The sequence below is a fragment of the Podarcis bocagei genome, assembly GCF_964188305.1.
Source record: "Podarcis bocagei genome assembly, chromosome: 11".
Lineage (NCBI taxonomy): Eukaryota > Metazoa > Chordata > Lepidosauria > Squamata > Lacertidae > Podarcis > Podarcis bocagei.
Genome location: NC_138136.1, coordinates 32830267 through 32852065, shown reverse-complemented (window position 1 = coordinate 32852065; position 21799 = coordinate 32830267). Strand labels below are relative to the sequence as shown.

The window sequence follows — 21799 nt, the reverse complement described above, 5'->3', positions numbered from 1 at the left end:
TTGCATATCTAGAGTAACACTAAAATCAAGCCCATGTAGAATTATGTGATATATTAAGAATACTTGCATATCATAAGACATGGGTTAAAGGGCACAGGTGGTACTACCAAGCAGCCTCAAGTGATAATTCTTCTCTTTCCAGAAGTAAACTAACAAATACTGCAGACTCTGAAATACTGTGATGCTGGTCCAATTCTCTGCCTTTACTTCATACCCTCCATGTGTCCTGATTTTCCAGAAACTGTCCCAGAATTTTGAAAGCCATCCTGGGTTCTGAAGTAGGGTTACCAGATGTCTCCGGTTCCTGGGGACAGTCCCCGGATTTGCGAATCTGTCCCTGGACAAATTCTGTCCCCGGAATGTCCCCAGATTTGCAAATCTGTCCTTGGGAAATGTGGCAGCGGCAGCCTCAGCAGCCCGGAGTCAGCCCGGTAGCACAGTTGGCTTTGGCTGGCTACAGGAGCTGCGCACTGCTGTGTGATGCCCACCATTTTTCCTCACTGGAAGTCCCCATATGATGTGTTTTGTGTGCAACACATCATATGAGGACTTCCGGAGAGGAAAAATGGTGGGCACCACAGCAGCGGGCAGCAAGCAGCTCTGCTGACTGCTGTTGCCACCACTGCCGAAGGGGAACCGGGGATGTCCGGCGGTACAGATCTCCTGCCCCCTTCCCCCTTTGTTTTGGGGGAGGCTCAGGAGTTGTGGGAAGGCGGCTGTTGTCCAGTATTTAAAACTCTCTGCACATTCATGTTTCACAGGGTGCGAAAGAAGAGCTTTGCACCTTTATACAACATGTGGGTGGTGCTGTGGTCTAAATCACAGAGCCTAGGGCTTGCTGATCAGAAGGTCGGTGGTTCGAATCCCCGCAACAGGGTGAGCTCCCATTGCTCGGTCCCAGTTCCTGCCAACCTAGCAGTTCGAAAGCATGTCAAAGTGCAAGTAGATAAATAGGTTCCACTCTGGCAGGAAGGTAAACAGCATTTCTGTGCACTGCTCCAGTTTGTCAGAAGTGGCTTAGTCATGCTGGCCACATGACCTGGAAGCTGTACGCTGGCTCCCTCGGCCAGTAAAGCAAGATGAGTGCCACAACCCCAGAGTCGTCGGTGACTGGACTTAACAGTCAGGCGTCCCTTTAGCATTTACCACATGCATGTGTGCTTGGGCCCAGGGTCTTTTGCCTCACCATCCCCACTACTGACTCCCAGTCGCTACTCAGCTTCAAAAAAAAAAAAAAAAAAAGTGCCCCCGGATTCATTGAAAAAAAACTGGTAACTATATTCTGATGTCATCACAGAATTCCCCTATTTCCTCTGCCAGTGCTGCCACAAGACCACCCTGGGCAGGAAGAAAGGTGCAGCAGAGCACAAAAAGTCTTGATTATTATTTTTTAATGCTATGTGCGTCTATATATAATCTTTCTAAAATTTATTTATTGTTGCATGTTTGTAAATCTACCAAAGAATAAGATAAAATAAAACTAGGATAAAGGGGTTTTCTTAGAATGGTATAGGGCATATGCGCTGTGTCCCACTGGTGTAGCGGTGGTGGCAGCACTCGCCCTTGTTCTGAAAGAAAATGCTCTGCAATGAGGGTAGGGGGACAAAAATGGGGAATCAGAGAGGGTCAGTTGTGGGGAGGGGAGTGAGAAATGAACCCATTTTCATCTGAGGTATGTTGGAGGCTATGCTACCCTCAATGTTTGGAAAAGGAAAGAGAAAGTTCAAATGTTGAAGATTATGGATAGATCAAATATGCCAAGTGATATCCAGGTTTAAGAATCTCAGGAAACAAAAGAGTTTCATTCCAGACTGAGGAAAGGAAAGTGCTGTGAAGTTCTACTCCCTACTTCCTTTGCTTCTATCAAAGCAAATGTACACCTTAGTCCTTCATTAGGACAAAGAGTCATGTGGTCTAGAAGCAAATTCTTTGCTGCCCTTTTTTGTGGGATCATAGTGTCAATGCAAGCCTATAGGACAAGGTGATTAACCTTTCCCATGTTACTACCATGTTTTCTTGATGAGATTCGAAGCAACCTCTCTCTGGAGCCGATCCACCCAGCCCCCTCTCCCACATATGTTTCCTTCAGTGGCCATAATGACTAAGACTAGTGGTGCACAGGTCATTTGGTCAGACAAAGCAATATTTCAGCTCTTCTCTTTGCTATTTCCAGTGATAACATCTGTGATCAGTTTAAAAGACTGGAATGAAAAACAGTGGCTGCCGTCATTTTCTTTGTCTATGTAAATTCATTTTTTATTATATTCCACATCACTCAAAACCAGTCCCTCAGCTATTCATAATGTAACACAGCTGATATTCTGGCTATAAACTATAAACTAATATCTGAAGTCTGTCTATAAGATAAAGTACACACTTCAATGATTACTTGGCAAAAGAGAAGCAGAATCCACTGACATTCAAAGATATATTTAAATACTGTCAAATAGGACTGACATGTACCTGTACTGCAGAAGCAGAGAGGTTTCACAAGTGGTACAATTTATAATTTATATCTTGTGCTAAGCATTCTGGGAGGATAGTGAACTTTAAGTGGGGAACTAATAATGTTTGCTGCTTAAATATAATGCCTTCTCTACCCTTTTTGGTCAGACCTATAAGGTATCAACATTTTGTAAAGGATCACCTTTAAAGAAAACATGCACATATCCAAATTAATATGCCTTGAGGTTCTCAACTTTCTATTCTTATTTCTTCCTAAATATAATCAATTATAGTTAATTATAAAGTATGCTGCTGGCCAATTTCATTTCATGTCTCTAAGGCTTGCATGTGAATTTTGTGACACCCCATTAAAATAAATGGCACTTTGCAATGCCTTTCCTTCAGCCATAGGTGAAACATCTTCAATGATTTGCTTCAGGCATCTTGGAAAGATTTATCTTCTGGAGGAGACTTTTGCTGATCTGTAAGTGTCTTAACTGACTTGGGGGGGGGCAGGAATTGCCCACAAATTATTATGATTGTGAATATGTTATTTTAAAAAACAACACAATATTGATAATAATAAACTGCACTCATATGGGGAAATTTTAAAGTCGTTTTGTTCCTGTTCAAGGATAGTTGACATCCGTCTGACTTGGGAGACAATGGAGGGGTAAGCCTTTGTCTTCTGACTAATAGTTCTACTCAATTCCAGCCTGAATGCCAACACAAAACACTGAAACCGAGCACAGGGAGCTGCTTTATATTGAATCAAGCCATCTGAGTTCGTCTAGCTCATCAACTTGAATAAAATATGGGGGGGGGGGTTAAGCCCTGCCCCACATAATCAATCACAAGACATGGCACATGGACACCATTTGAATGGCAATTGAATGGGGGGGCGGGTTGGCCCTCTCAAATATTTTATGGCGGGGGGCTGAAGGGACCTTGGCCCCTAGGAGTTGTCTCCTATGTGACTCACTATTGTCTGGATTAATTGACAGTGGCTTTCTAAGGTTTTAGACAGGAGTCTCTCCCAATCTGACCTAGAGGTTCCTGGGACCTTCTACATGTAAAGTGTAGGCTCTCCAATATGAATACCTGTCAGGAGTCCATGTTCCCGTCTTCCTACAGAAGATACTGAACCTTCGCCCCTTACGTCTCTTGTTTTGCTTCCTGTCCAGCAGCCCTCCCTTTTGCCAACTCTACGGACTTATTGGATCAGCTCCAACCTCTTCCTGTTCTGAAAGCCTGTCTCTGTGTCTGTTTGCACCTGTTTGAGCGTCCTGAGAGCTTTGGCTTTGTTCCAGCCCATTTTCAGTTGTTCCCTTGACAACCAGCCATTCAAGGTCAGAGGGAGTTGGCATAGGCAGCTGTAGCCCCTGCCCAGCCTGCGTCAAATCTAAACCTTTCTGTTTCTGCCCATATTCTGCAACTGGCTGTAAAGTTCCACTTGGAACTGGCTCATTCATGACAATATCATAAAAAGGACTTCAGCACCTGAAACTTATATAAGCCTCCTTGAGAAGAATTTTATAGCAACATAGGGACAATCCAGCAACAGGCTGGCATGACCAAAAATGACATTTCCCCTTAATCAGCAATGCCCCTCTGCTACAGCAAAGCAACAGGGAAGCTATGAGTAGAGTCCTCAACTACTTCAATTTTGGGACCTGGTGGGAAAGTCTCAATAAAGACTGGAGAAATTCTAATGTCTGCATAAGCAGGACAAATGCTCAATTAACAGGCAATCTGGAGGAGCCCCTAAAGTTTAAGCTTTTTTTCAGGTTTAGCTAAGAATGGAAACACAAATTAGTACGCCAGATTATTGTTTATCAATTCCCTATCACAAAAACTAGGCACCTTAATTATTTCTGAATGTCATACATTTTGCAGTGGAGATTTATTATTATTATTATTATTATTATTATTATTATTATTATTATTATTATTATCAACATACCATCTTTTTATAGCTACTTATCATGGCATTAAATGGAAATGGAACCTAAGGAGGCAAAACCAAACAAACACACCCACCCTAAAATGTCCCTACCACTTACCCCTGTTTATTTCATGGACTCCTGATTGTAAAATAAACTTCTAGAAAACTTTTTTGGCCCTGCCTTGTTAATAATGTCCTTATAGGTGGCTGGCCAGAATAAATTCAATTACTTTCCAGAGGTTTATAGCCTAAATGCTGCATTTTAAAAAAGTTTCTAAAAATTGAAATAAAATAAACTGAAATGGAATGCCTAAATTCTATTGTAGCCATAAACATTTTCATAAAATGAATGGTGAATGGAAGCTTTGCAAAGTTAAAAGCAATTTTCAAAAGGGCAATGCCACAGTGTACACTTTAACAACACTATTAATATGAATAATGGATTCAGCCTGAAATCATATGCAGGGCAAAGTGGGTGAGGAGATGACCTCCAGAAACTGTGTCAAGTGCATTGCTCAGGTAATGCCCCTGGATGCTGTGGAGTCCATTTTATCACTAATCAGCATAATTAATGGGAATTAATACCACGTAAAGAAGGCAAAGTTTAATGTTTTTTCCAGCATGACAAGTAGAGACAAAGACAAAGTCAGAGAGTAGGCTGTATGCCAGGGGACAAAATGACTATTTCAATTGGTACTTTATGTTTTCAATTTTTAAAAAGCTTTTACAGATTGAATCATCTGCTTTGGTCATGTGAGTTTCTCCATTACGCTTCTGAAATTTGCAAGGCAAGTTACTGCAATCAGGAAATAAAAGCACATTTTTTTTACCAACATTTGAGAAGAAGAGATGTATCAAATTGAGTCGCAAGTACTTTCAAGAACTGATGTATAGCATGTCTAGATTGGACTCTCAAGTATATCTTTGTATTTTTAATCACTCACTAAGATTGTGAAGCCTATGGTTGGTTGATGAGGTACTTTTGGGAAATCAATAAATTAGGAATTCATGTGAGACCTTTATGTATTTTCCTCACCCCACCCCACTTATGTTTAGGCAGTCAGCAATGACAGTGAGTGTCTTTACAAATGTGGCACCCTGCCTTTGGAATGCTCATATGTATCTATGAATACTTTCCTGAGGCAGCACACTTGGTGCCTTATTTTTAGCAAATGTGTGGAAATATTTGTACTTGTCCGCCTTCTTCTTTTTAGACAATGCTAGTCTGATACTGCCTTTGGTTGAGCTCAAAAAGTTTACCTGCAATTTTATTCACCAATATACTGTCTTTTAAATTTATATTATGGAGATTATTTTAATATTATTTTCATTTCAAATTGCCGTGAAAACTTGTTCAGTTATAACCTGGGATTCTGAGGGGACATGCAGACATGAAAAGGATTATGCTATCAATCCGCTTCTTTATATTTATCTTTATCATCTTTATCCCATATTGATGGCCTTTCAGCTGATTCCCTGGTGGCCCGCTGGACTGTGGAGTTAACCAGGGCTATTGACTGTTTGGCTCCAAAGCAGCCTCTCCGATTGCATGGAGCCCAGACAGCCCCGTGGTTTTTCATGGATCTGAGGGCAATGAAACAATCGCTGAGATGGCTAGAGCGCCGGTGGCGGATAACTCATTCCGAATCTGACCGGACACAGGTTAGAGCTCAATGTCGAGCCTACCAAGTGGCGGTAGCGACGGCGAAAAAGACTTTCTTCACCGCCTCTATTGCATCTGCAGAAAACAGCAGCAGGAGACTCTTTCAGGTGGTTTGCAATTCAGCAGAACCACCTACTCCACCGGGGCCCAGTATGGGCCACATGATCTCCTGCAATGATTTTGCAAAGTTTTTTTGCAGATAAAGTCACTCAGATTCGGGAAGAGGTAGACTCCACCGTGGGAGCAGGGCCGGGGTGGGAGAGTGCTAGAGTCCTGTCTAGTCAAGTTGCGTGGGATCAATTCCAATCTGTTACCTCTGAGGATGTGGACAGGCTGCTTGGACGAGTGAAACCAACCACATGTCTCCTTGATCCTTGCCCATCCTGGCTTATAAAAGCTAGCCGCGAGGGGCTGGGCAATGGGCTTCACAGGGTGGTGAATGCTTCTCCCTGTGAGGGAGCCTTCCCAGATCCACTGAAAGAGGCGGTTATCAAATTGCTTTTTTAAAAAAACATCTTTAGATGCGGCCAATATGGCCAACTGTTGCCCAGTCTCAAATATTCCATTCTTGGGCAAGGTGATTGAGCGAGTGGTTGCTGAACAACTCCAGGCACGCCTGGAAGAAGCAGACCATTTGGATCCTTTCAGTTGGGATTCAGGCCTCATCACAGGACTGCCTTGGTCACAGTGATCAATGATCTCCGGTGGGCTAGGGACAAAGGTGAGAGCTGTTTCCTAGTTCTGCTGGATCTCTCAGCGGCTTTTGACACCATCAACCATAACATCCTTCTGGACTGTCTAGAGGGGCTGGGAGCTGGGGCACTGTTATACAGTCATTCCGCTCCTTTCTCCTGGGCCACGTTCAGAAAGTGGTGGTAGGCGATGAGTGTTCAGACCCCTGGGCTCTCACTTGTGGGGTACCTCAGGGTTCTGTCCTCTCCCTCATGCTTTTCAACATCTACATGCAGCTGCTGGAAGAGATCATCGGGGGATTTGGGCTGGGAGTTCATCAGTATGTGGATGATACCCAGCTCTACCTCTCTTTTAAATCAGAACCGGTAAAGGCGGTGAAGGTCCTGTGTGAGTGTCTGGAGGCGGTTGGAGGATGGATGGCGGCTAACAGATTGAGTTTGAATCCTGACAAGACAGAAGTACTGTTTTTGGGGGACAGGAGGTGGACAGGTGTGGAGGACTCCCTGGTCCTGAATGGGGTAACTGTGCCCCTGAAGGACTAGGTGCGCAGCCTGGGAATCATTTTGGATTCACAGCTGTCCATGGAGACGCAGGTCAATTCTGTGCCCCACGCAGCTGTTTACCAGCTCCATCTGGTACGCAGGCTGAGATCCTATCTGCCTGCGGACTGTCTCACCAGAGTGGTGCATGCTCTAGTTATCTCTCGCTTGGATTACTGCAAAGTGCTCTATGTGGGGCTACTTTTGAAGGTGACCCAGAAACTACAACTATTCCAGAATGTGGCAGCTAGACTGGTGACTGGGAGCAGCTGCTGAGACCACATAACACCGGTGTTGAAAGACCTACATTGGCTCCCAGTACGTTTCTGAGCACAGTTCAAAGTGTTGGTGCTGACCTTTAAAGCCCTAAACAGCCTCGGCCCAGTATACCTGAAGGAGCATCTCCACCCCCATCTGCCCAGACACTGAAGTCCAGTGCTGAGGACCTTCTGGCGGTTCCCTTGCTGTGAGAAGCCATGTTACAGGGAACCAGGCAGAGGGCCTTCTTGGTAGTGGCACCCACCCTGTGAAACACTCTCCGACCAGATGTCGAAGAGAAAAACAACTACCAGACTTTTAGAAGACATCTGAAGGCAGCCCTGTTTAGGAAAGTTTTTAATGTTTAACAGACTATTATATTTTAATATTTTGTTGGAAGCTGCCCAGAGTGGTTGGGGAAACCCAGCCAGATGGGCAGGTTGTTGTTGTTATCATCCCATAAAAATTGAGATGTCTGGGAATAATCTTGGATGCATATTTCCAGCATATGCACACAGGGGCTGCAGAGGGCAGGGGAAGAAACTGGAAGTACAGTTGTGAAAGTAGATTTTTGTTACAGAAGTACGCAGACATCAGTGGGTGTCATCCATAAACGCTGAGATGGAATGTATTCAGAAATGCAAAGCACAGGTACAATGCAACTAGTATCATATTAATGGCAAAAGTATAATTCCTTCAGTCCTTTCATTTGGTCCATTTCACACTTCCTTGTGACAGGACGTATTTGCCTTCTGTAGTGTTTGTCGTAGGCACACATTTGCTGTAGTTGTTACCTCCACCTTCTGACATTAAAATTACATTGCCAAATAATTTTTTGCCCTCATTATCCTAGGCTCTCTCTCTCTCTCTCTCTCTCTCTCTCTCTCTCTCTCTCTCTCTCTGTGTGTGTGTGTGTGTCTCAAATGGGAATAATTTCTCTTCAGAAACCATAACTTGCCTCACAGGGTTTTTGTATAGTTTGAAGAGGGGGTGGGGGGAAACAGGCATTACTCTTCTCAGACTGGCAGAAAATCTGCCAGCAGCCACCTGGATGCAGAATGAATCAATTTGTATACTCAATCAGGTACAACAGGAGAAAGCGTTTGGAACATAACATAAATTGTTAGAGAAAATAATAAGGGCTGTCATTGCCTCGCCTCCTCACTTCCCTAATTCCCTGCCCATCTGCATACAACCACAGATTCATTGTCGCCAGCAGTGGAATAATGTACCTCAAAGTAATACCACATTGTCCCCGAATGAATTTGGTTTTTTGAGATCAGCAGGAGACAGAAAAGCGGCCTGTCTGCATGCATTTTTTACTTTCTCATTTGCCATCCAATTTCTCTCTCTCTCTCTCTCTCTCTCTCTCTCTCTCTGTGTGTGTGTGTGTGTGTGAGAGAGAGAGAGAGAGAGAGAGAGAGAGAGAGAGAGAGAGAGACTGTGTCAGGCAAAGGGAGGAGCTGTATCCCTTGGCTCCTACCTTAGTCTGGAAATAGATGCTGCTCTTTCTCCCCTCCCACCCCAGAAAGGATTTTGGATTGGCACGAATCCTTTCCCCAGACTCTGAAGAGGTTTGCAAGGGTTCTTTATAGAATGCAATAAAAACAAACAGATCCTTAAATTTTAACAAGAGATCCTAGGGGCAAGAAACTTTTTTTTTAAAGGCCTCTTGGAAATTCACCAGCATTTTCGTATGAATTTCTCTTAATATATACATATTTGTATGCAGTTTTGCCTAACATACACATTTCTGCAAAGCACTTTCCCTTTAAAGAATCCATCAATAATAATAATAATAATAATAATAATAATAATAATAATAATAATAATAATTTATTTCTACCCTGCGGCTTTCAACAGAACACTAAAAACAGAATTTAACTTAAAACATTAAAAAGTTCCCTAAACAGGACTGCCTTCAGATGTCTTCTAAAAGTCAGGTAGTGGTTTATTTCCTTGATATCTGATGGGAGAGCGTTCCACCGGGCAGGCACCACCACCGAGAAGGCCCTCTGCCTAGTTCCCTGTAGCCTCACTTCTCGCAGGGAGGGAACCGGCAGAAGGCCCTTGGAGGCTGAACGATGAGGGTGGAGACGCTCCTTCGGGTATTCTCGGCTGAGGCCGTTTAGTGCTTCAAAGTGCTTTCAACACTTTGAAATGTGCTTGGAAACACAGTGGGAGAAATAACATCTCTGTATGTTATTTCACTAAGATATGAAATTATACACGCACTATACACTAATGTGTGCATTTTTGTGCACGTTACTTGCCTGTAGAACTGCAAGTACAGAATTTCGAATTATGGTTATGTTTTGGTTCACAAATTAGGTAATTAAAAGTGAACTGAATCAAATTTCCTTCCCATCTCTACCTCTAAAAAGCTTTTCAGGTGTGTGTGCTAGTGGGACACCTTCTTATGTTAGCCTAGATCAGGGGTCGGCAACGTTTTTTGAGGCCAGTCTGGTCCACTCCCCGGCAGCCCTCTCAATGGGCTGGAGTGTGCGCGCCCATGTGTTGGGTCGGAAGAGCACCGGAAATAGTGTGTGCGCATGCGCACGGGCGCTTCTCTGTCCTGGAAGTGCACCAGAAATAGCGCGTACACATGCATACTGGCACTCCTCCAGATCCCCCCAGTGAGAGAAAAAAATGGCACCACAAAAAAAGCACGGAATCCCCATGGCAATCCACAGAAAGGCCGTGGGCCGGAACTGGCCCATGGGCCTTAGGTCGCCGACCTCTGGCCTAGATCTCCTATGTGGACATTTTTATTGATGGGGCAAAAGGCAGCTGGCTTGTTTTTCTGTCTCTTCTGTCTCTATACCACAAGTGGAAAGGCTCGGTTCTGGGAACATAATGCAGCCCATCAGCCCTCTATCTCGATTCCTCGCCTCAGGCCACACCTCTCACTGCCTGCTTTACACTCTGACTGTTATTACCCAGCTGAAATATATACTGGAACTCTGATAATGCAGCCTGCTTGTCTAGAGAGTGGTATGCTAGTGTGTGTAGAAACTAGCCTACAGGACAAATATAATTTTTACACCCCTTGTTTCACACACTTTTGCTTCTGGCTTTACTCACCACTGCAATGTGGCCCTCTGAAGCTTTCTCGGAAAGGAATGTTCCCCTCAGCTGAAAAGGGATCCTTGACCTGCTCTATCAAGTGCCTTCCCAAATAGCAGAAGTTTTATAAAGCAGAGTGAGATGTCCGCAATGTGGGCACTCCTGGTGATTTGAGGGCTGGCTTGGTGACCCTGACTTCTTCCCAGTCATAGTGCCTTATTGCTTTCCTCACTGGCTTGCTTATATAGTTGAGCTAGCAGCATGTTCCATGTAGCAGATCCATATTCCTCTTTGCTATGGCTTGGGATATCACAGTGCATTAATAACTTGACTAAATATACCCATCTTAAATTACCAAGATAATAAATAGACATGGAAGTTCTACAAGTTCTGTCTGTCCCCTTCCCCCTCCATGTGTGAGTTCAGAGCAAAGATGTTTATCGCTCTGTTGAATTGCTTAGCAACAGCAGGTAAAGAAATTGAGGAAGGAAAAGCTAATAAGTTATAATTTATATGTGAAAAGATTGCAGGAGGCTAGTAGCACACTTCTGGCGCAGTTAAGGGTTCATGCTGAGAATTCCATTCTCCCCTGGCAGCGGTTTCAAAACAATGCAATCTACAATGTTTCTAATATGTAAATTGAGCAGTGACTGGTCAAATAGTCTTCTGCTTGGTGATTTGTTGCTCTTTTGCATATTAGCCTTCCAAGGAACTTTTGTAAATCACCCCAATGCTGAAAACAAGCAATGTGTACAGCTTCTTAATGAATTTATAGTGCAGAATCAATCTTACTAGAGCCAAATACGTTAAAAGGAAGGCAAATTTTGGAGTAGTAGCCTAATGCATTTTTTGCAGCCACCCATCCCCCTCAAAAAAACAACAAAAAAACCCTCCTCCACCAAAACCCGAAACACCAGGAGATGGGAGAAATAATGCTTTTTTCAGAATTCATTAATCAAATTCAAACGTTCATTTGCTTTGACAAATAATCAATTGCAATTCTATGGCTCTGGAGAATTTCCAATGATTTGATATGGTTCAGTGAATCCGATTTTGTAAATTTGATCCAAAAATATTTAATTAAAATCAGCCACTTTTCTTCCTTTGCTGTAGCACAGACATGACACAGCCAACCAATCACATATAAAACCTTTCCAGCTGGGATTTAAGATTGTCTGTTCAAAGATTCAGTTCACTTGAAAGATTCTTCTAACAGCATGAACTATAATGAAGTTAGGCATAAGTACCTGGATTTAAAAAGATTTGTTCCCACTAGTACCTCAGCTTGGGTTGCGTATATGTGGATGTTCAAAGAATTATTGTGTAGAATCCGTATCAGCAATTTATGTCATTTAAACCCTCTGAGACAAATTTGAAACTTGGAGTTTAATGTTCAAATGCGTAAAAGCACTGGTCATGTCTTTATGACAGAAGTTCACATGGTCTTGTATCTAAAGGGATTCTGTGATTTTGATAAGAATTCAATTACTCCCTGTAGATTTTGGGGCTCATGCTTCTTGATATTCCATCCATTAAACTGTATTTCAGCAATTTCTGGATTGATCCTATCACTCTGTGGGGAGAGTCAACAGACACATCATAACATGGTTTTCTAGGTGTCCTGTCTGTTATATTTCCACTTGCCCATTTGCATCTATTGAACCACAATCAATCAAATCAAAAATATGATGAGTTAAAGGACCACACACCATAGCTGTCAAGTGTCCCTTATTTGAAGGGACAGTCCCTTATTCCAGCACCATGTCCTGCTGCTGTCCCTTATTGATGGATGTCCCTTAAATGTCCCTTAAATGATGTCCCTTAAATTTCAAAGGAAGCAGCTCCTCTCCCTCCCTCCCTGCCGGCCAGGGAGGAGGGAGGCTCCAACTGTGTTGTTTGGCTGTGGCTGTATTGCTCACCCAATAAGAAGTCTAAGAATGACTGGGGGGTGGAGCTTGCCTGCCTTGTGTGTGGTTAGTTAATGCAAGCTAAGGGGTTTTTTGAATGCTGGACGCCATTTTGTTGCATGTGCTGCTGCAAACTTTGCAGTGCAAAGCCAGGCCGGGGAGCCATTCTAAGTTGAGGCTGCATAGGCCTTGTGGTGCATGTGATTCAGATTCTATTCAGTTCAACCTCTGGTTACAAAGTTGGTTGGACAGTGTTCTCGAAGCTACCAGCATGAGTTTGACCAATCCAGGTGAGGCTGCAGGTCCCTTATTTTGGCTGCTGGTCCCTTATTTTCAAGGCTGCTGGTCCCTTACTTTCAAATCTGTAAGTTGACAGCTATGCCACACACTCAGATATGCCTTTGCAGTCTTATTCACTCAGTACAGCCAACCCATTCATACATTATAGCATTTGTCCTTCTATAAAAATATTATTTAGAAAAATGGATCCCAATAATTACTACAAATTATTTACCTGCAGCCACTGCGACTGGTCACTATGCCCCGATGTCCAGGCATTCACTTTGCCTTGTTTGTCCAGACGAGCTTTTCTGGGTTCCCATGTAAACATATCCATATTGAGTGTTCTGAAGACACTGGAAGCAGTAATCTGATAATCCTGTATATGTCCTGATTTCATCCCCAGAGGTTCAGAGCAACCTACAGAATTTAAATAAGTTATTTGAGGATATCTATTTAGGCAGTCTATAAATCCAGATGTTGCTTCTCTTATACATATTTATTCAAAGTGTACAAATCTTACTGTCAGCAATTTGGAAACCTTAACAATCATTTAAAACTGTAGTTCAACAATGCATGGGTAAATACTACTTAAGAGCATTTGAAAGCGCATTTGAAAACTTTTTATTTTTTTTAAATACACATTATAAAATGGTAAAGTGGTTGTATGTTTAGCTTTTTGCTTTAGGCAGAATTTGGTGGCATTCCAAGGCATCCCTGGAAATGACTGGATATGAAGAATTAATTTCAGATTGTATAAATAGCAAACAGCTTGTCTAAACCACTTAGCCAAGGCAATTCTGTATTGTCAGCCAGTAGTCATAGTTCATACTGCAGTGCTATATTAAATTTTCCATTAATTTGTTAGTTGATGAACAGTATTAGTATCCATCAGCAAATGATTTAACTGATTTACAGCCTCCCCATTCTAATGTCAAAATCTGGAAAATAAAGCAAGTTATATTTATCTACTATGGGTATTCATCTGTCACCATGATACTCTTTTGTCATGCTACCTACCCATTAAGGAAAAGTTATTTTCCAGTGTACTGTACTTATACCACTCTGCATTCTTTCATAAATCCCATGTCTCTATTTTCTTCAAAGCATCTAAACTTTTGTTCAGGTATATTTAGTTAGAAATGGTATTTTACAGCAGGATTGTGCAGATTATAGATATTATACCAAAAGAAAGAAAGTCAGAGGGAGTCATCTGTTAAAGCAGTCTTGCCAACTCACTATCATGTCTCCCTCTGCAAGCAGATGTTCTTTGAAGGTTTTTGCATCTTGATCTGACCTTGACCTGACCACTAGTTGGAGACCTCTAGCGGAATGATAGCACAGTGTAATCATCACTATAGAAGTGACTTCTTTTGATGCCTTTATAAAACACTCTAATGGAACCCAAGGATTTGTTGCTCCAGTTTTTATCTCTTGATGGCTTTTTTAAAAAAAAACTTGAAATTCAGAGTCTTGCATTATGCATCAGCCAAACATCAGTCCTGGTTCTTACTGCACAGCCATAATTAGTTGGGGCCAGAAGTGGTGGGATTTTATGGTGAAATTGTTTTCATTCTTGTATGCTCTGTTTTATATGTCTTTTATGTAACCTAAGTAACTTGTGATATCTGACAACTGACAAATGAAAATGATAAAATATGAACAAACAAATATACGTATGTAATTCTAAACAGGAAGCTGTTTTTAATACATACTAGATTATGTCTCAGCATCTTAAAAAGCAGGGACATCACCTTGCCAACAAAGGTCCGTATAGTAAAAGCCATGGTTTTCCCAGTAGTGATGTATGGAAGTGAGAGCTGGACCATAAAGAAGGCTGATCACCAAAGAATTGATGCTTTTGAATTATGGTGCTGGAGGAGACTCTTGAGAGTCCCATGGACTGCAAGAAGAACAAACCTATCCATTCTTAAAGAAATCAGCCCTGAGTGCTCACTAGAAGGACAGATTGTGAAGATGAGGCTCCAATATTTTGGCCACCTCATGAGAAGAGAAGACTCCCTGGAAAAGACCCTGATGTTAGGAAAGATTGAGGGCACAAGGAGAAGGGGACGACAGAGGACAAGATGGTTGGACAGTGTTCTCGAAGCTACCAGCATGAGTTTGACCAAACTGTGGGAGGCAGTGGAATACAGGAGTGCCTGGTGTGTTCTGGTCCATGGGGTCATGAAGAGTCGGACACGACTAAACAACAACAGCAACAACAACAACAACAGATTATGTGTTTATGTATTGTATTATAGTTTTTGCTATGGTGATAATAAAATTAACTGCAACTGTTACTTATTTCAAATATTTATATTCTGCCCATCACCTGAAGATCCAAGAGCTGAAACGCATACTGATTAACAGGACTAACTATAAACATTACTCTGTTGTAGTTTATGCTCTGGAGATTTGAAGCAAGCAGAACTGAATCAAAATTATTTTCATGCATCAGATTAGTTGATAGAACTTTGCACGGGAAATGGGCATGCCAGTCAAGGAAGCTGGCAGCAGTCAGTAATAGGTCAGAATGGTTAAGCTGATACTTTCCAATCCCTATCCATTCTCTTTAAATTATTGGTTAATTGAAAGATTTTTAAACTGGGTAGACAACTTTGATAAGCCAGGGATGGGAAATCTGCAGTCCTACAAGGTTGGACTCTAGCTGGTCTCAGTTCCAGCCAACATGGGGAATCGTCAAGGATTATGGGAGTTGTACTCCAGCATCATCTGAAGGTTGACAGGTAGACCATCAATTACTTGTTGATCTAAGTAAGTATAAGGCCTATTCCTGTGGATTATCAGCCACCATTTCTTGCAATCTCTGTTTGAATGTTAAGCCACACTCAGTTCTTTGGTTCCTTATCAATGATCCTTGGGCTTGTCAAAACTCTGACTGACTTGTCAAAATTCTGATTTGATTTATTGCTGGGAAATTGGATCCTCACTTAAAGAGGGCACGTATTGTGGTGAGACCTAGACAACCAACACCCTGTGTTGTGGGTGGGTACAGCTTGTAAGCCACAACACCCGATTGGTAGATCCCTCAAAGCTGGGTACAATCTGGCCAATGGGACGCAGTTCAAACAGTTTGAGGGACCTATTTATGGCCATGCACGTGACCTAGAGCTTCCTCTTTCAGTGTGTGCATTTGGAACACCCGTCCACCTCTCCCTACTTTTAGTGCTTGTCGCTCTTGACCTTGCTATGCCGTTGTGTGTCATCTGTCATTGGGACAGGGGCACAGCAGGAATTTTTCCCACTTGGTTGATTGGCTGTTGCCATTTGGGTTTCACCTGCCATGTAGCAAATTGCCACAACTTGTAAGGTTGCAGATAGGCTCTGGTTCAGGTGATAGGGATGGGAGAACCCTCTCACTATCCCTATGTATAGGGTATTCCGTTAAAGGAATCCAGGGACTCGTTGGTTTGGTCAACCCCTGTGAGGCGGTTATGCCCATGCCTGAGTCCAGGGGGACATTTGGGTTGTGGAGTTAACCCATTCCCGGCTTTCCACTTATCCAGGTGTTCAGCCTTGGTTGACCTAGGCTGGAACACTGGGTCAGCCCTACCTGCATGACAGGGAGCTAGTCGAACCAGAGCCTATGCAACCAGTCACTTTCTGTAATCATTAAAGTTGTGGCTTAATTTTTGCCAAAAATCAAACCAAAAATTTGAGTCAAGTGTGAATTTATTTAGGGGGGAGGTTTCTGGGTCTGAACATGCAAATGAGTCACTTGCTTGGATGGCTCTGTACACATCACCACTTACTCTGGCTTTAGTGCCCTCCCACCTCTGGCTTTTGAAACTGTGCGCATACGATGTTACCCACAATGCTGAGCTATCTTGTAGTTTATTGAGACATTCTACTGTTTGATTGCTCTCCCCTCAAACTAGCTTCAATCTTCAAAGCCACATTCACTTTAAGTTGAGCTGAGGTGTGTACATTTGAGACAGCCATTGGTGACGCTTCATGAATGTGTGGTGCTGGGGCGTGGAAACAAAGCAGGTAATGTGCATCAGATGAAGACACCCCACCCCCTCTGTGGTGTCGATAACAGCATGCAAACACAACCTACAACACAGCAGGGGAAAAAGGCCTACCTGTGTTTTAAGCCACTATTGTGTCTATAGCCTAATATGCCCCCGTTTTATGGCATCTCTCTTCCCCCACCCTATACTTGCTTTCCCCACAGGATGTGAGTGGTGAAGCAACATCTTTTTGTATTTCTGAAGTCTGTTATTTGTAGGTTTTCTAAGGACTGCTATTGATTTTCAAGGGCATTTCTCCTTGGGAACTGCATTTCATTTTTAGCATTTCTCCAGATCAAAAAAAAAAAAAAAGCTGAGACATTCTGAGACAGACTGAGACTAAAATGGTAGCAGTAATATACACAGACAGTAATATGTGAATTTAAAATGCTGAAACTCCTACACCACCTACAATTTAAGTGACTATGAAGCCAAGCTGAAATGGTAAAGGAAACTTAATTGAACTTTCTTTTTTTAAAGCCGTCCCTTGCCTAAGTCCAGGTAAACCACTGTAAAGATCCCCCAGCCAGCAACTTATCATTCCTTTATACAATCAATTCAAGAGCCCAACAATAAATAACTTTAAACATAAAGGTTTATGCTATTTTTCAAAAGATGGTGGTCCATTAATGACAAGAACGGCTTGAAGCCAGCTATCCTACTTCTGAAATCAAAGTGTGTGGATATTTATTCATTCAGGGATGTACAAAGTGTAAGGACTATATTTTGACTGCAGCTCCATACTTGGGGGTTTATATTGCAATGGCATGGGATATAAGGAAATATCATTTAATTGCTTCAACTGTCCCACACCAGTAAATGGTATCTTATTCTGACATACAAATGGCATTTTACTGAACCTGATGCCAGCTATGATGTTGCTGGCCTCCAGCTTCAATGAGCTCCAGACTGCATGGCCTACGGACAGGGATGAGGGGACTGCAATACTCTGACAGAAGCCTTGATTTACGGTAAGTGCTTGCCTGGTTCTTCTCAGTAATTCTGCTCTCTGGTGGTTGTTTTTTGTATGTCTCTTCATTTAATGTTACATTTATATCCCATCTTCCTTCTAGTGAGCTCAAGGTGGCATACAGCCCCCCAACTCTTTTAATGTTATATTGTCACGGTCCGGTTCACGGGTGACCGAAGTCCCGGCAGGGAACGTGAGGGCCAGGGGCAAGATGGCAGAGTGGGAGCAGGAACGGAAGTCCAGAAGCCAGGAGTCAGGAAGCCAAGAGTCCGAGGGTCAGAGAGCTGGGAGTCAAGAAGTCAAGGGTCTGAGGATCAAGAAGCAGGGAGTCAAGAAGCCGAGGTTCAAGGATCAGGAAGCAAGAAGCCAAATGCAGCAAGGCAGGGAGCGTGTTGCTGTGGCAAAGAGCCAAAGGGAAATGCTGACCTTATATCCCTTCCTAGCTCTTGCCACCAGGTGCTGTGAGTTACCAATCGGCCTTACCTGTGAGGCCGCGCCTTGAATCTTCAGAACAAACTTAGGAAGGCCCCAGTCCTGCAAAGTCCTATTGGTCACAGGGCCTGGCTCCTGCATGCACACCTGACATACATTCACAACAACCAGTGCTTTTTTCTGGGGGAACACAGGGGTATGCATACCCCTGAACATTTTGTGAATCTAAGTTTGGCCTCATTGAGGGGCAGTATTTCAGTACGAGTAGGAAATTGAGAGTACCCCTAAACATTTTTTTAAAAGAAAAAAATCACTGACAACAACCATGTGAAACAGTTTAGACCAGGGGTTGTCAACCTGGCCATACTGCTCACTATTGGGCATTTCAGGATTCTAGGTGGGGGGTAGAGGGTTCTACGGCACAAGCTGAATCCTCCTTCCATTGAGCACTGCTGGGCGGTAAGGAAATTTTACCATTAAGAAAGATGCACTAGTGGGTGGTAGGTATAAAAAAGTTGACTACCCCTGGTTTAGACCCAAGATCACCCATGAAGCTTCATAATCTGCATGGCCAATGTGAATCCTGTAATATGGTTTTTGGTGTAACTGATGTTTAGCTTTGTTGCTATTGTTGTTAATAGTGTTACATAGATGGTAATTGTTTTATTTGGGATTATTTTACTGATGATTTGTTAAGTACTCTATACAATTTATGCTGTATTTGTGATGTTCCATTCTGTTATTTTTATCTTTTGTTTGTAAACAGCTTTGGGATTTATTTGAATAAAAAGCAGCATAGAAATAGAAATAATAATAATAATAATAATAATAATAATAATAATAATAATAATAATAATAATAACCACCAAGAGGGAATTTGATTCCTGGTCTCCCAGGTCCATTACTCTAACCCCTACAACACATTGGTGAGTCCACATTTCAAGACGTTCACTCCAAGGGGAAGATATGACACACTGAATGTTGACTGTGTCATTGCCCCCACAACCCACCTTAGCTTGACCTATTTAGTCTGACTCAAGCATTGTGGGTTAAACCACAGAGCCTAGGACTTGCCAATCAGAAGGCCAGCGGTTCGAATCCCTGCGACGGGGTGAGCTCCTGTTGCTCGGTCCCTGCTCCTGCCAACCGAGCAGTTCGAAAGCACGTCAAAGTGCAAGTAGATAAATAGGTACCGCTCCAGCAGGAAGGTAAACGGCATTTCCGTGCACTGCTCTGGTTCACCAGAAGCGGCTTAGTCATGCTGGCCACATGACCTGGAAGCTGTATGCCGGCTCCGTCGGCCAATAAAGCAAGATGAGTGCCGCAACCCCAGAGTCAGTCATGACTGGACCTAATGGTTAGGGGTCCCTTTACCTTTACCAAGCACCCTTCAGATGTACCACTCACAGATTATACTATCATATTCGTGGGACCACACCAACTAACCTTGCCTCTGACAACAATCCCTCTGGCTTGCCTGACCCTTGGTGACTGCACATACAGCTTGAATGCCTGCAATAGGGAAGCCTTTGTGATGGCAAGGGCAGAACTACTGGGCTTGGCCCTACTTCTAGCTGACAAATTATTACAATTTTTAGAGAAGTGCTTCTGAAAATGGCTTCAGCATGGAAACCTATTGTGTTTCTATTTAAATATGCTTCCAGATGGTTTCCAGACTGATTTTTAATTTTCCTGTACATTCAGATGGGTTTGATGCAAGTCCTTTACAAGAAATATTTACAGCATTTTTATGATACCAAGTCTGCTGTGGTATTCCTTCCAAGAAGGGTCCACTAGACCTGAGCCCCTGAAATTGATCAGACAGCTTGTTCATACTTGTTCTGCAAGGCGTCACCAATTCTTTGAGTAGCTTATCTTGGTAGTTGATTTGGAAATGTCAGTGCTGAACTGCTATAGTTTTCAGAATAATATTTCTTAAATATTTATGAAGTTTCATGATTTATGATTTTACTTATTTTTTTACTGTAAATTGTTTGAAGACAATGTAGCAGAAAACAGCCCATGAATTTAAAATATAATTAAAGAAATAAATCAAATATAAGTAACCAAATCAATTTAAATGTAAGCTAATTGCATGGAGAAGGTTTCTGTCAAAGTAAAGAACTCTTGAGGAATACTTGATATATTATGCTTGTGGGTGTACACCTTAAAACTCTTACATGCATGTCTGTAAAAGTATGTCTTAAATTGTGCTTTCAAAGAGTTATATAGTGATAAGGGGAAATGTATATACTAGGAAGCCAGAAATGGCCATAGCTCCTTGCTATATATATTTACAATCGAAACTACAAGTGAACTGCCATGTAGAATTTGTTCCATGGAAATCAATAGGATGTAAAAGTTTTTTAAAATTCCCATTGATCTTATTTTCCTTAGCTGTGTTGAGCACCTTTGCAGGATATAAATTTAGACAGGAAATAACTTTAGTAAGTAAATAAAGAGGCCCTATTATGAACTGAGACACTCTATTGCATTTCATCCCAAACAAAGTTAGATCACCAGAAGCTAAAGAACATTCATTTATCCTTAAGCATAATTGTACTTATGTTCCAGCAATTGTTCTAGAGGGCCTGAGCACCATGACAGTTCAGAGGAATAATGACCTTGAAACAAGATGAGGCCCCTGAAATGGATTCACTTAGAAGCTTTCACAGTTCTTTGAGCAAAGCAATTCCTAGTCATTCTGGCAAGGACTTATTCTAAATTGTGCTCCTATGGATGGGAGACGCCACAAGAAGAAAATGTAATACACCAAAGCACCTGGACACAATTTTCTATTTACTTTCGAATCTATCTGTATTGGAAGAGGGCCACAGTGAGATTAATGCATTAACTTTTCATTTTGGAACTTGGCTTTGTTGTCACTCGAGGACCAGGAATTATGTAACACGGGCTGCTTTGATATATTACTAGTGCCCTGGCTGGCTGTTTATACAGTAAGAAGGCAGTCATATAAAAATAATCTCCAAACAAATTTACTGTAGCAGTTGCCATATGAAAATAATGCTGGTACTTTGACAAAAAAAAACGGAGAATTTTATGTGTTTCATTGAATCTGCAAGGGAATGAAGCTTTTGTGCAAAAAGGAGCTGGGTCAGGCTTTACATTTTTGTGCTGTGACCCTTCCACACAAAAAACTTTGAAAGGGTTGATATTGGCTCCACTAGTTCATTTACTTCTGCTACAAGGCACAATGAAGGATTCTGTTCGAAAGCAACAAAACAAAATCAAATCAAATCTCATCAAATGCAACCAGGCTCAGCAGCAGACCTAATTTCACCTGGAAAGTTCTGGAAATGCAGTTAGAAAACTCTTGCAAGCCTCAAGTTTCTTATAGCCTACAGTCTCAATAAGCTGCATAAAGTAGAAGTTACTGACTCGTGACCCAACAGAGAATTCTGTGACTGCAAATGCCGACATGGCAGGTGCGGTTTTCAAAGTGCTGCAGTATCAGAAGATGCACCTGATAAACCTCTCTATGCTACCCAGTTATTAAAAGTAGTAAAACGCAAACAATTCAAAACCACGTGTGTGTCTTTCAAAA

The 21799-nt window shown here is 42.2% G+C and overlaps 1 protein-coding gene across 1 annotated transcript in view; it reads right to left on the bottom strand.

Annotated features, from left to right (window-relative positions):
• EDIL3 (EGF like repeats and discoidin domains 3) overlaps positions 1-21799 on the bottom strand; it is a 230735-nt gene that overhangs the window by 39604 nt on the left and 169332 nt on the right. Inside the window, exon 9 of the mRNA XM_081213423.1 lies at positions 13031-13215. Coding sequence (XP_081069549.1) covers positions 13031-13215 — 185 coding nt within the window. The remainder of the gene's footprint in view (positions 1-13030; positions 13216-21799) is intronic.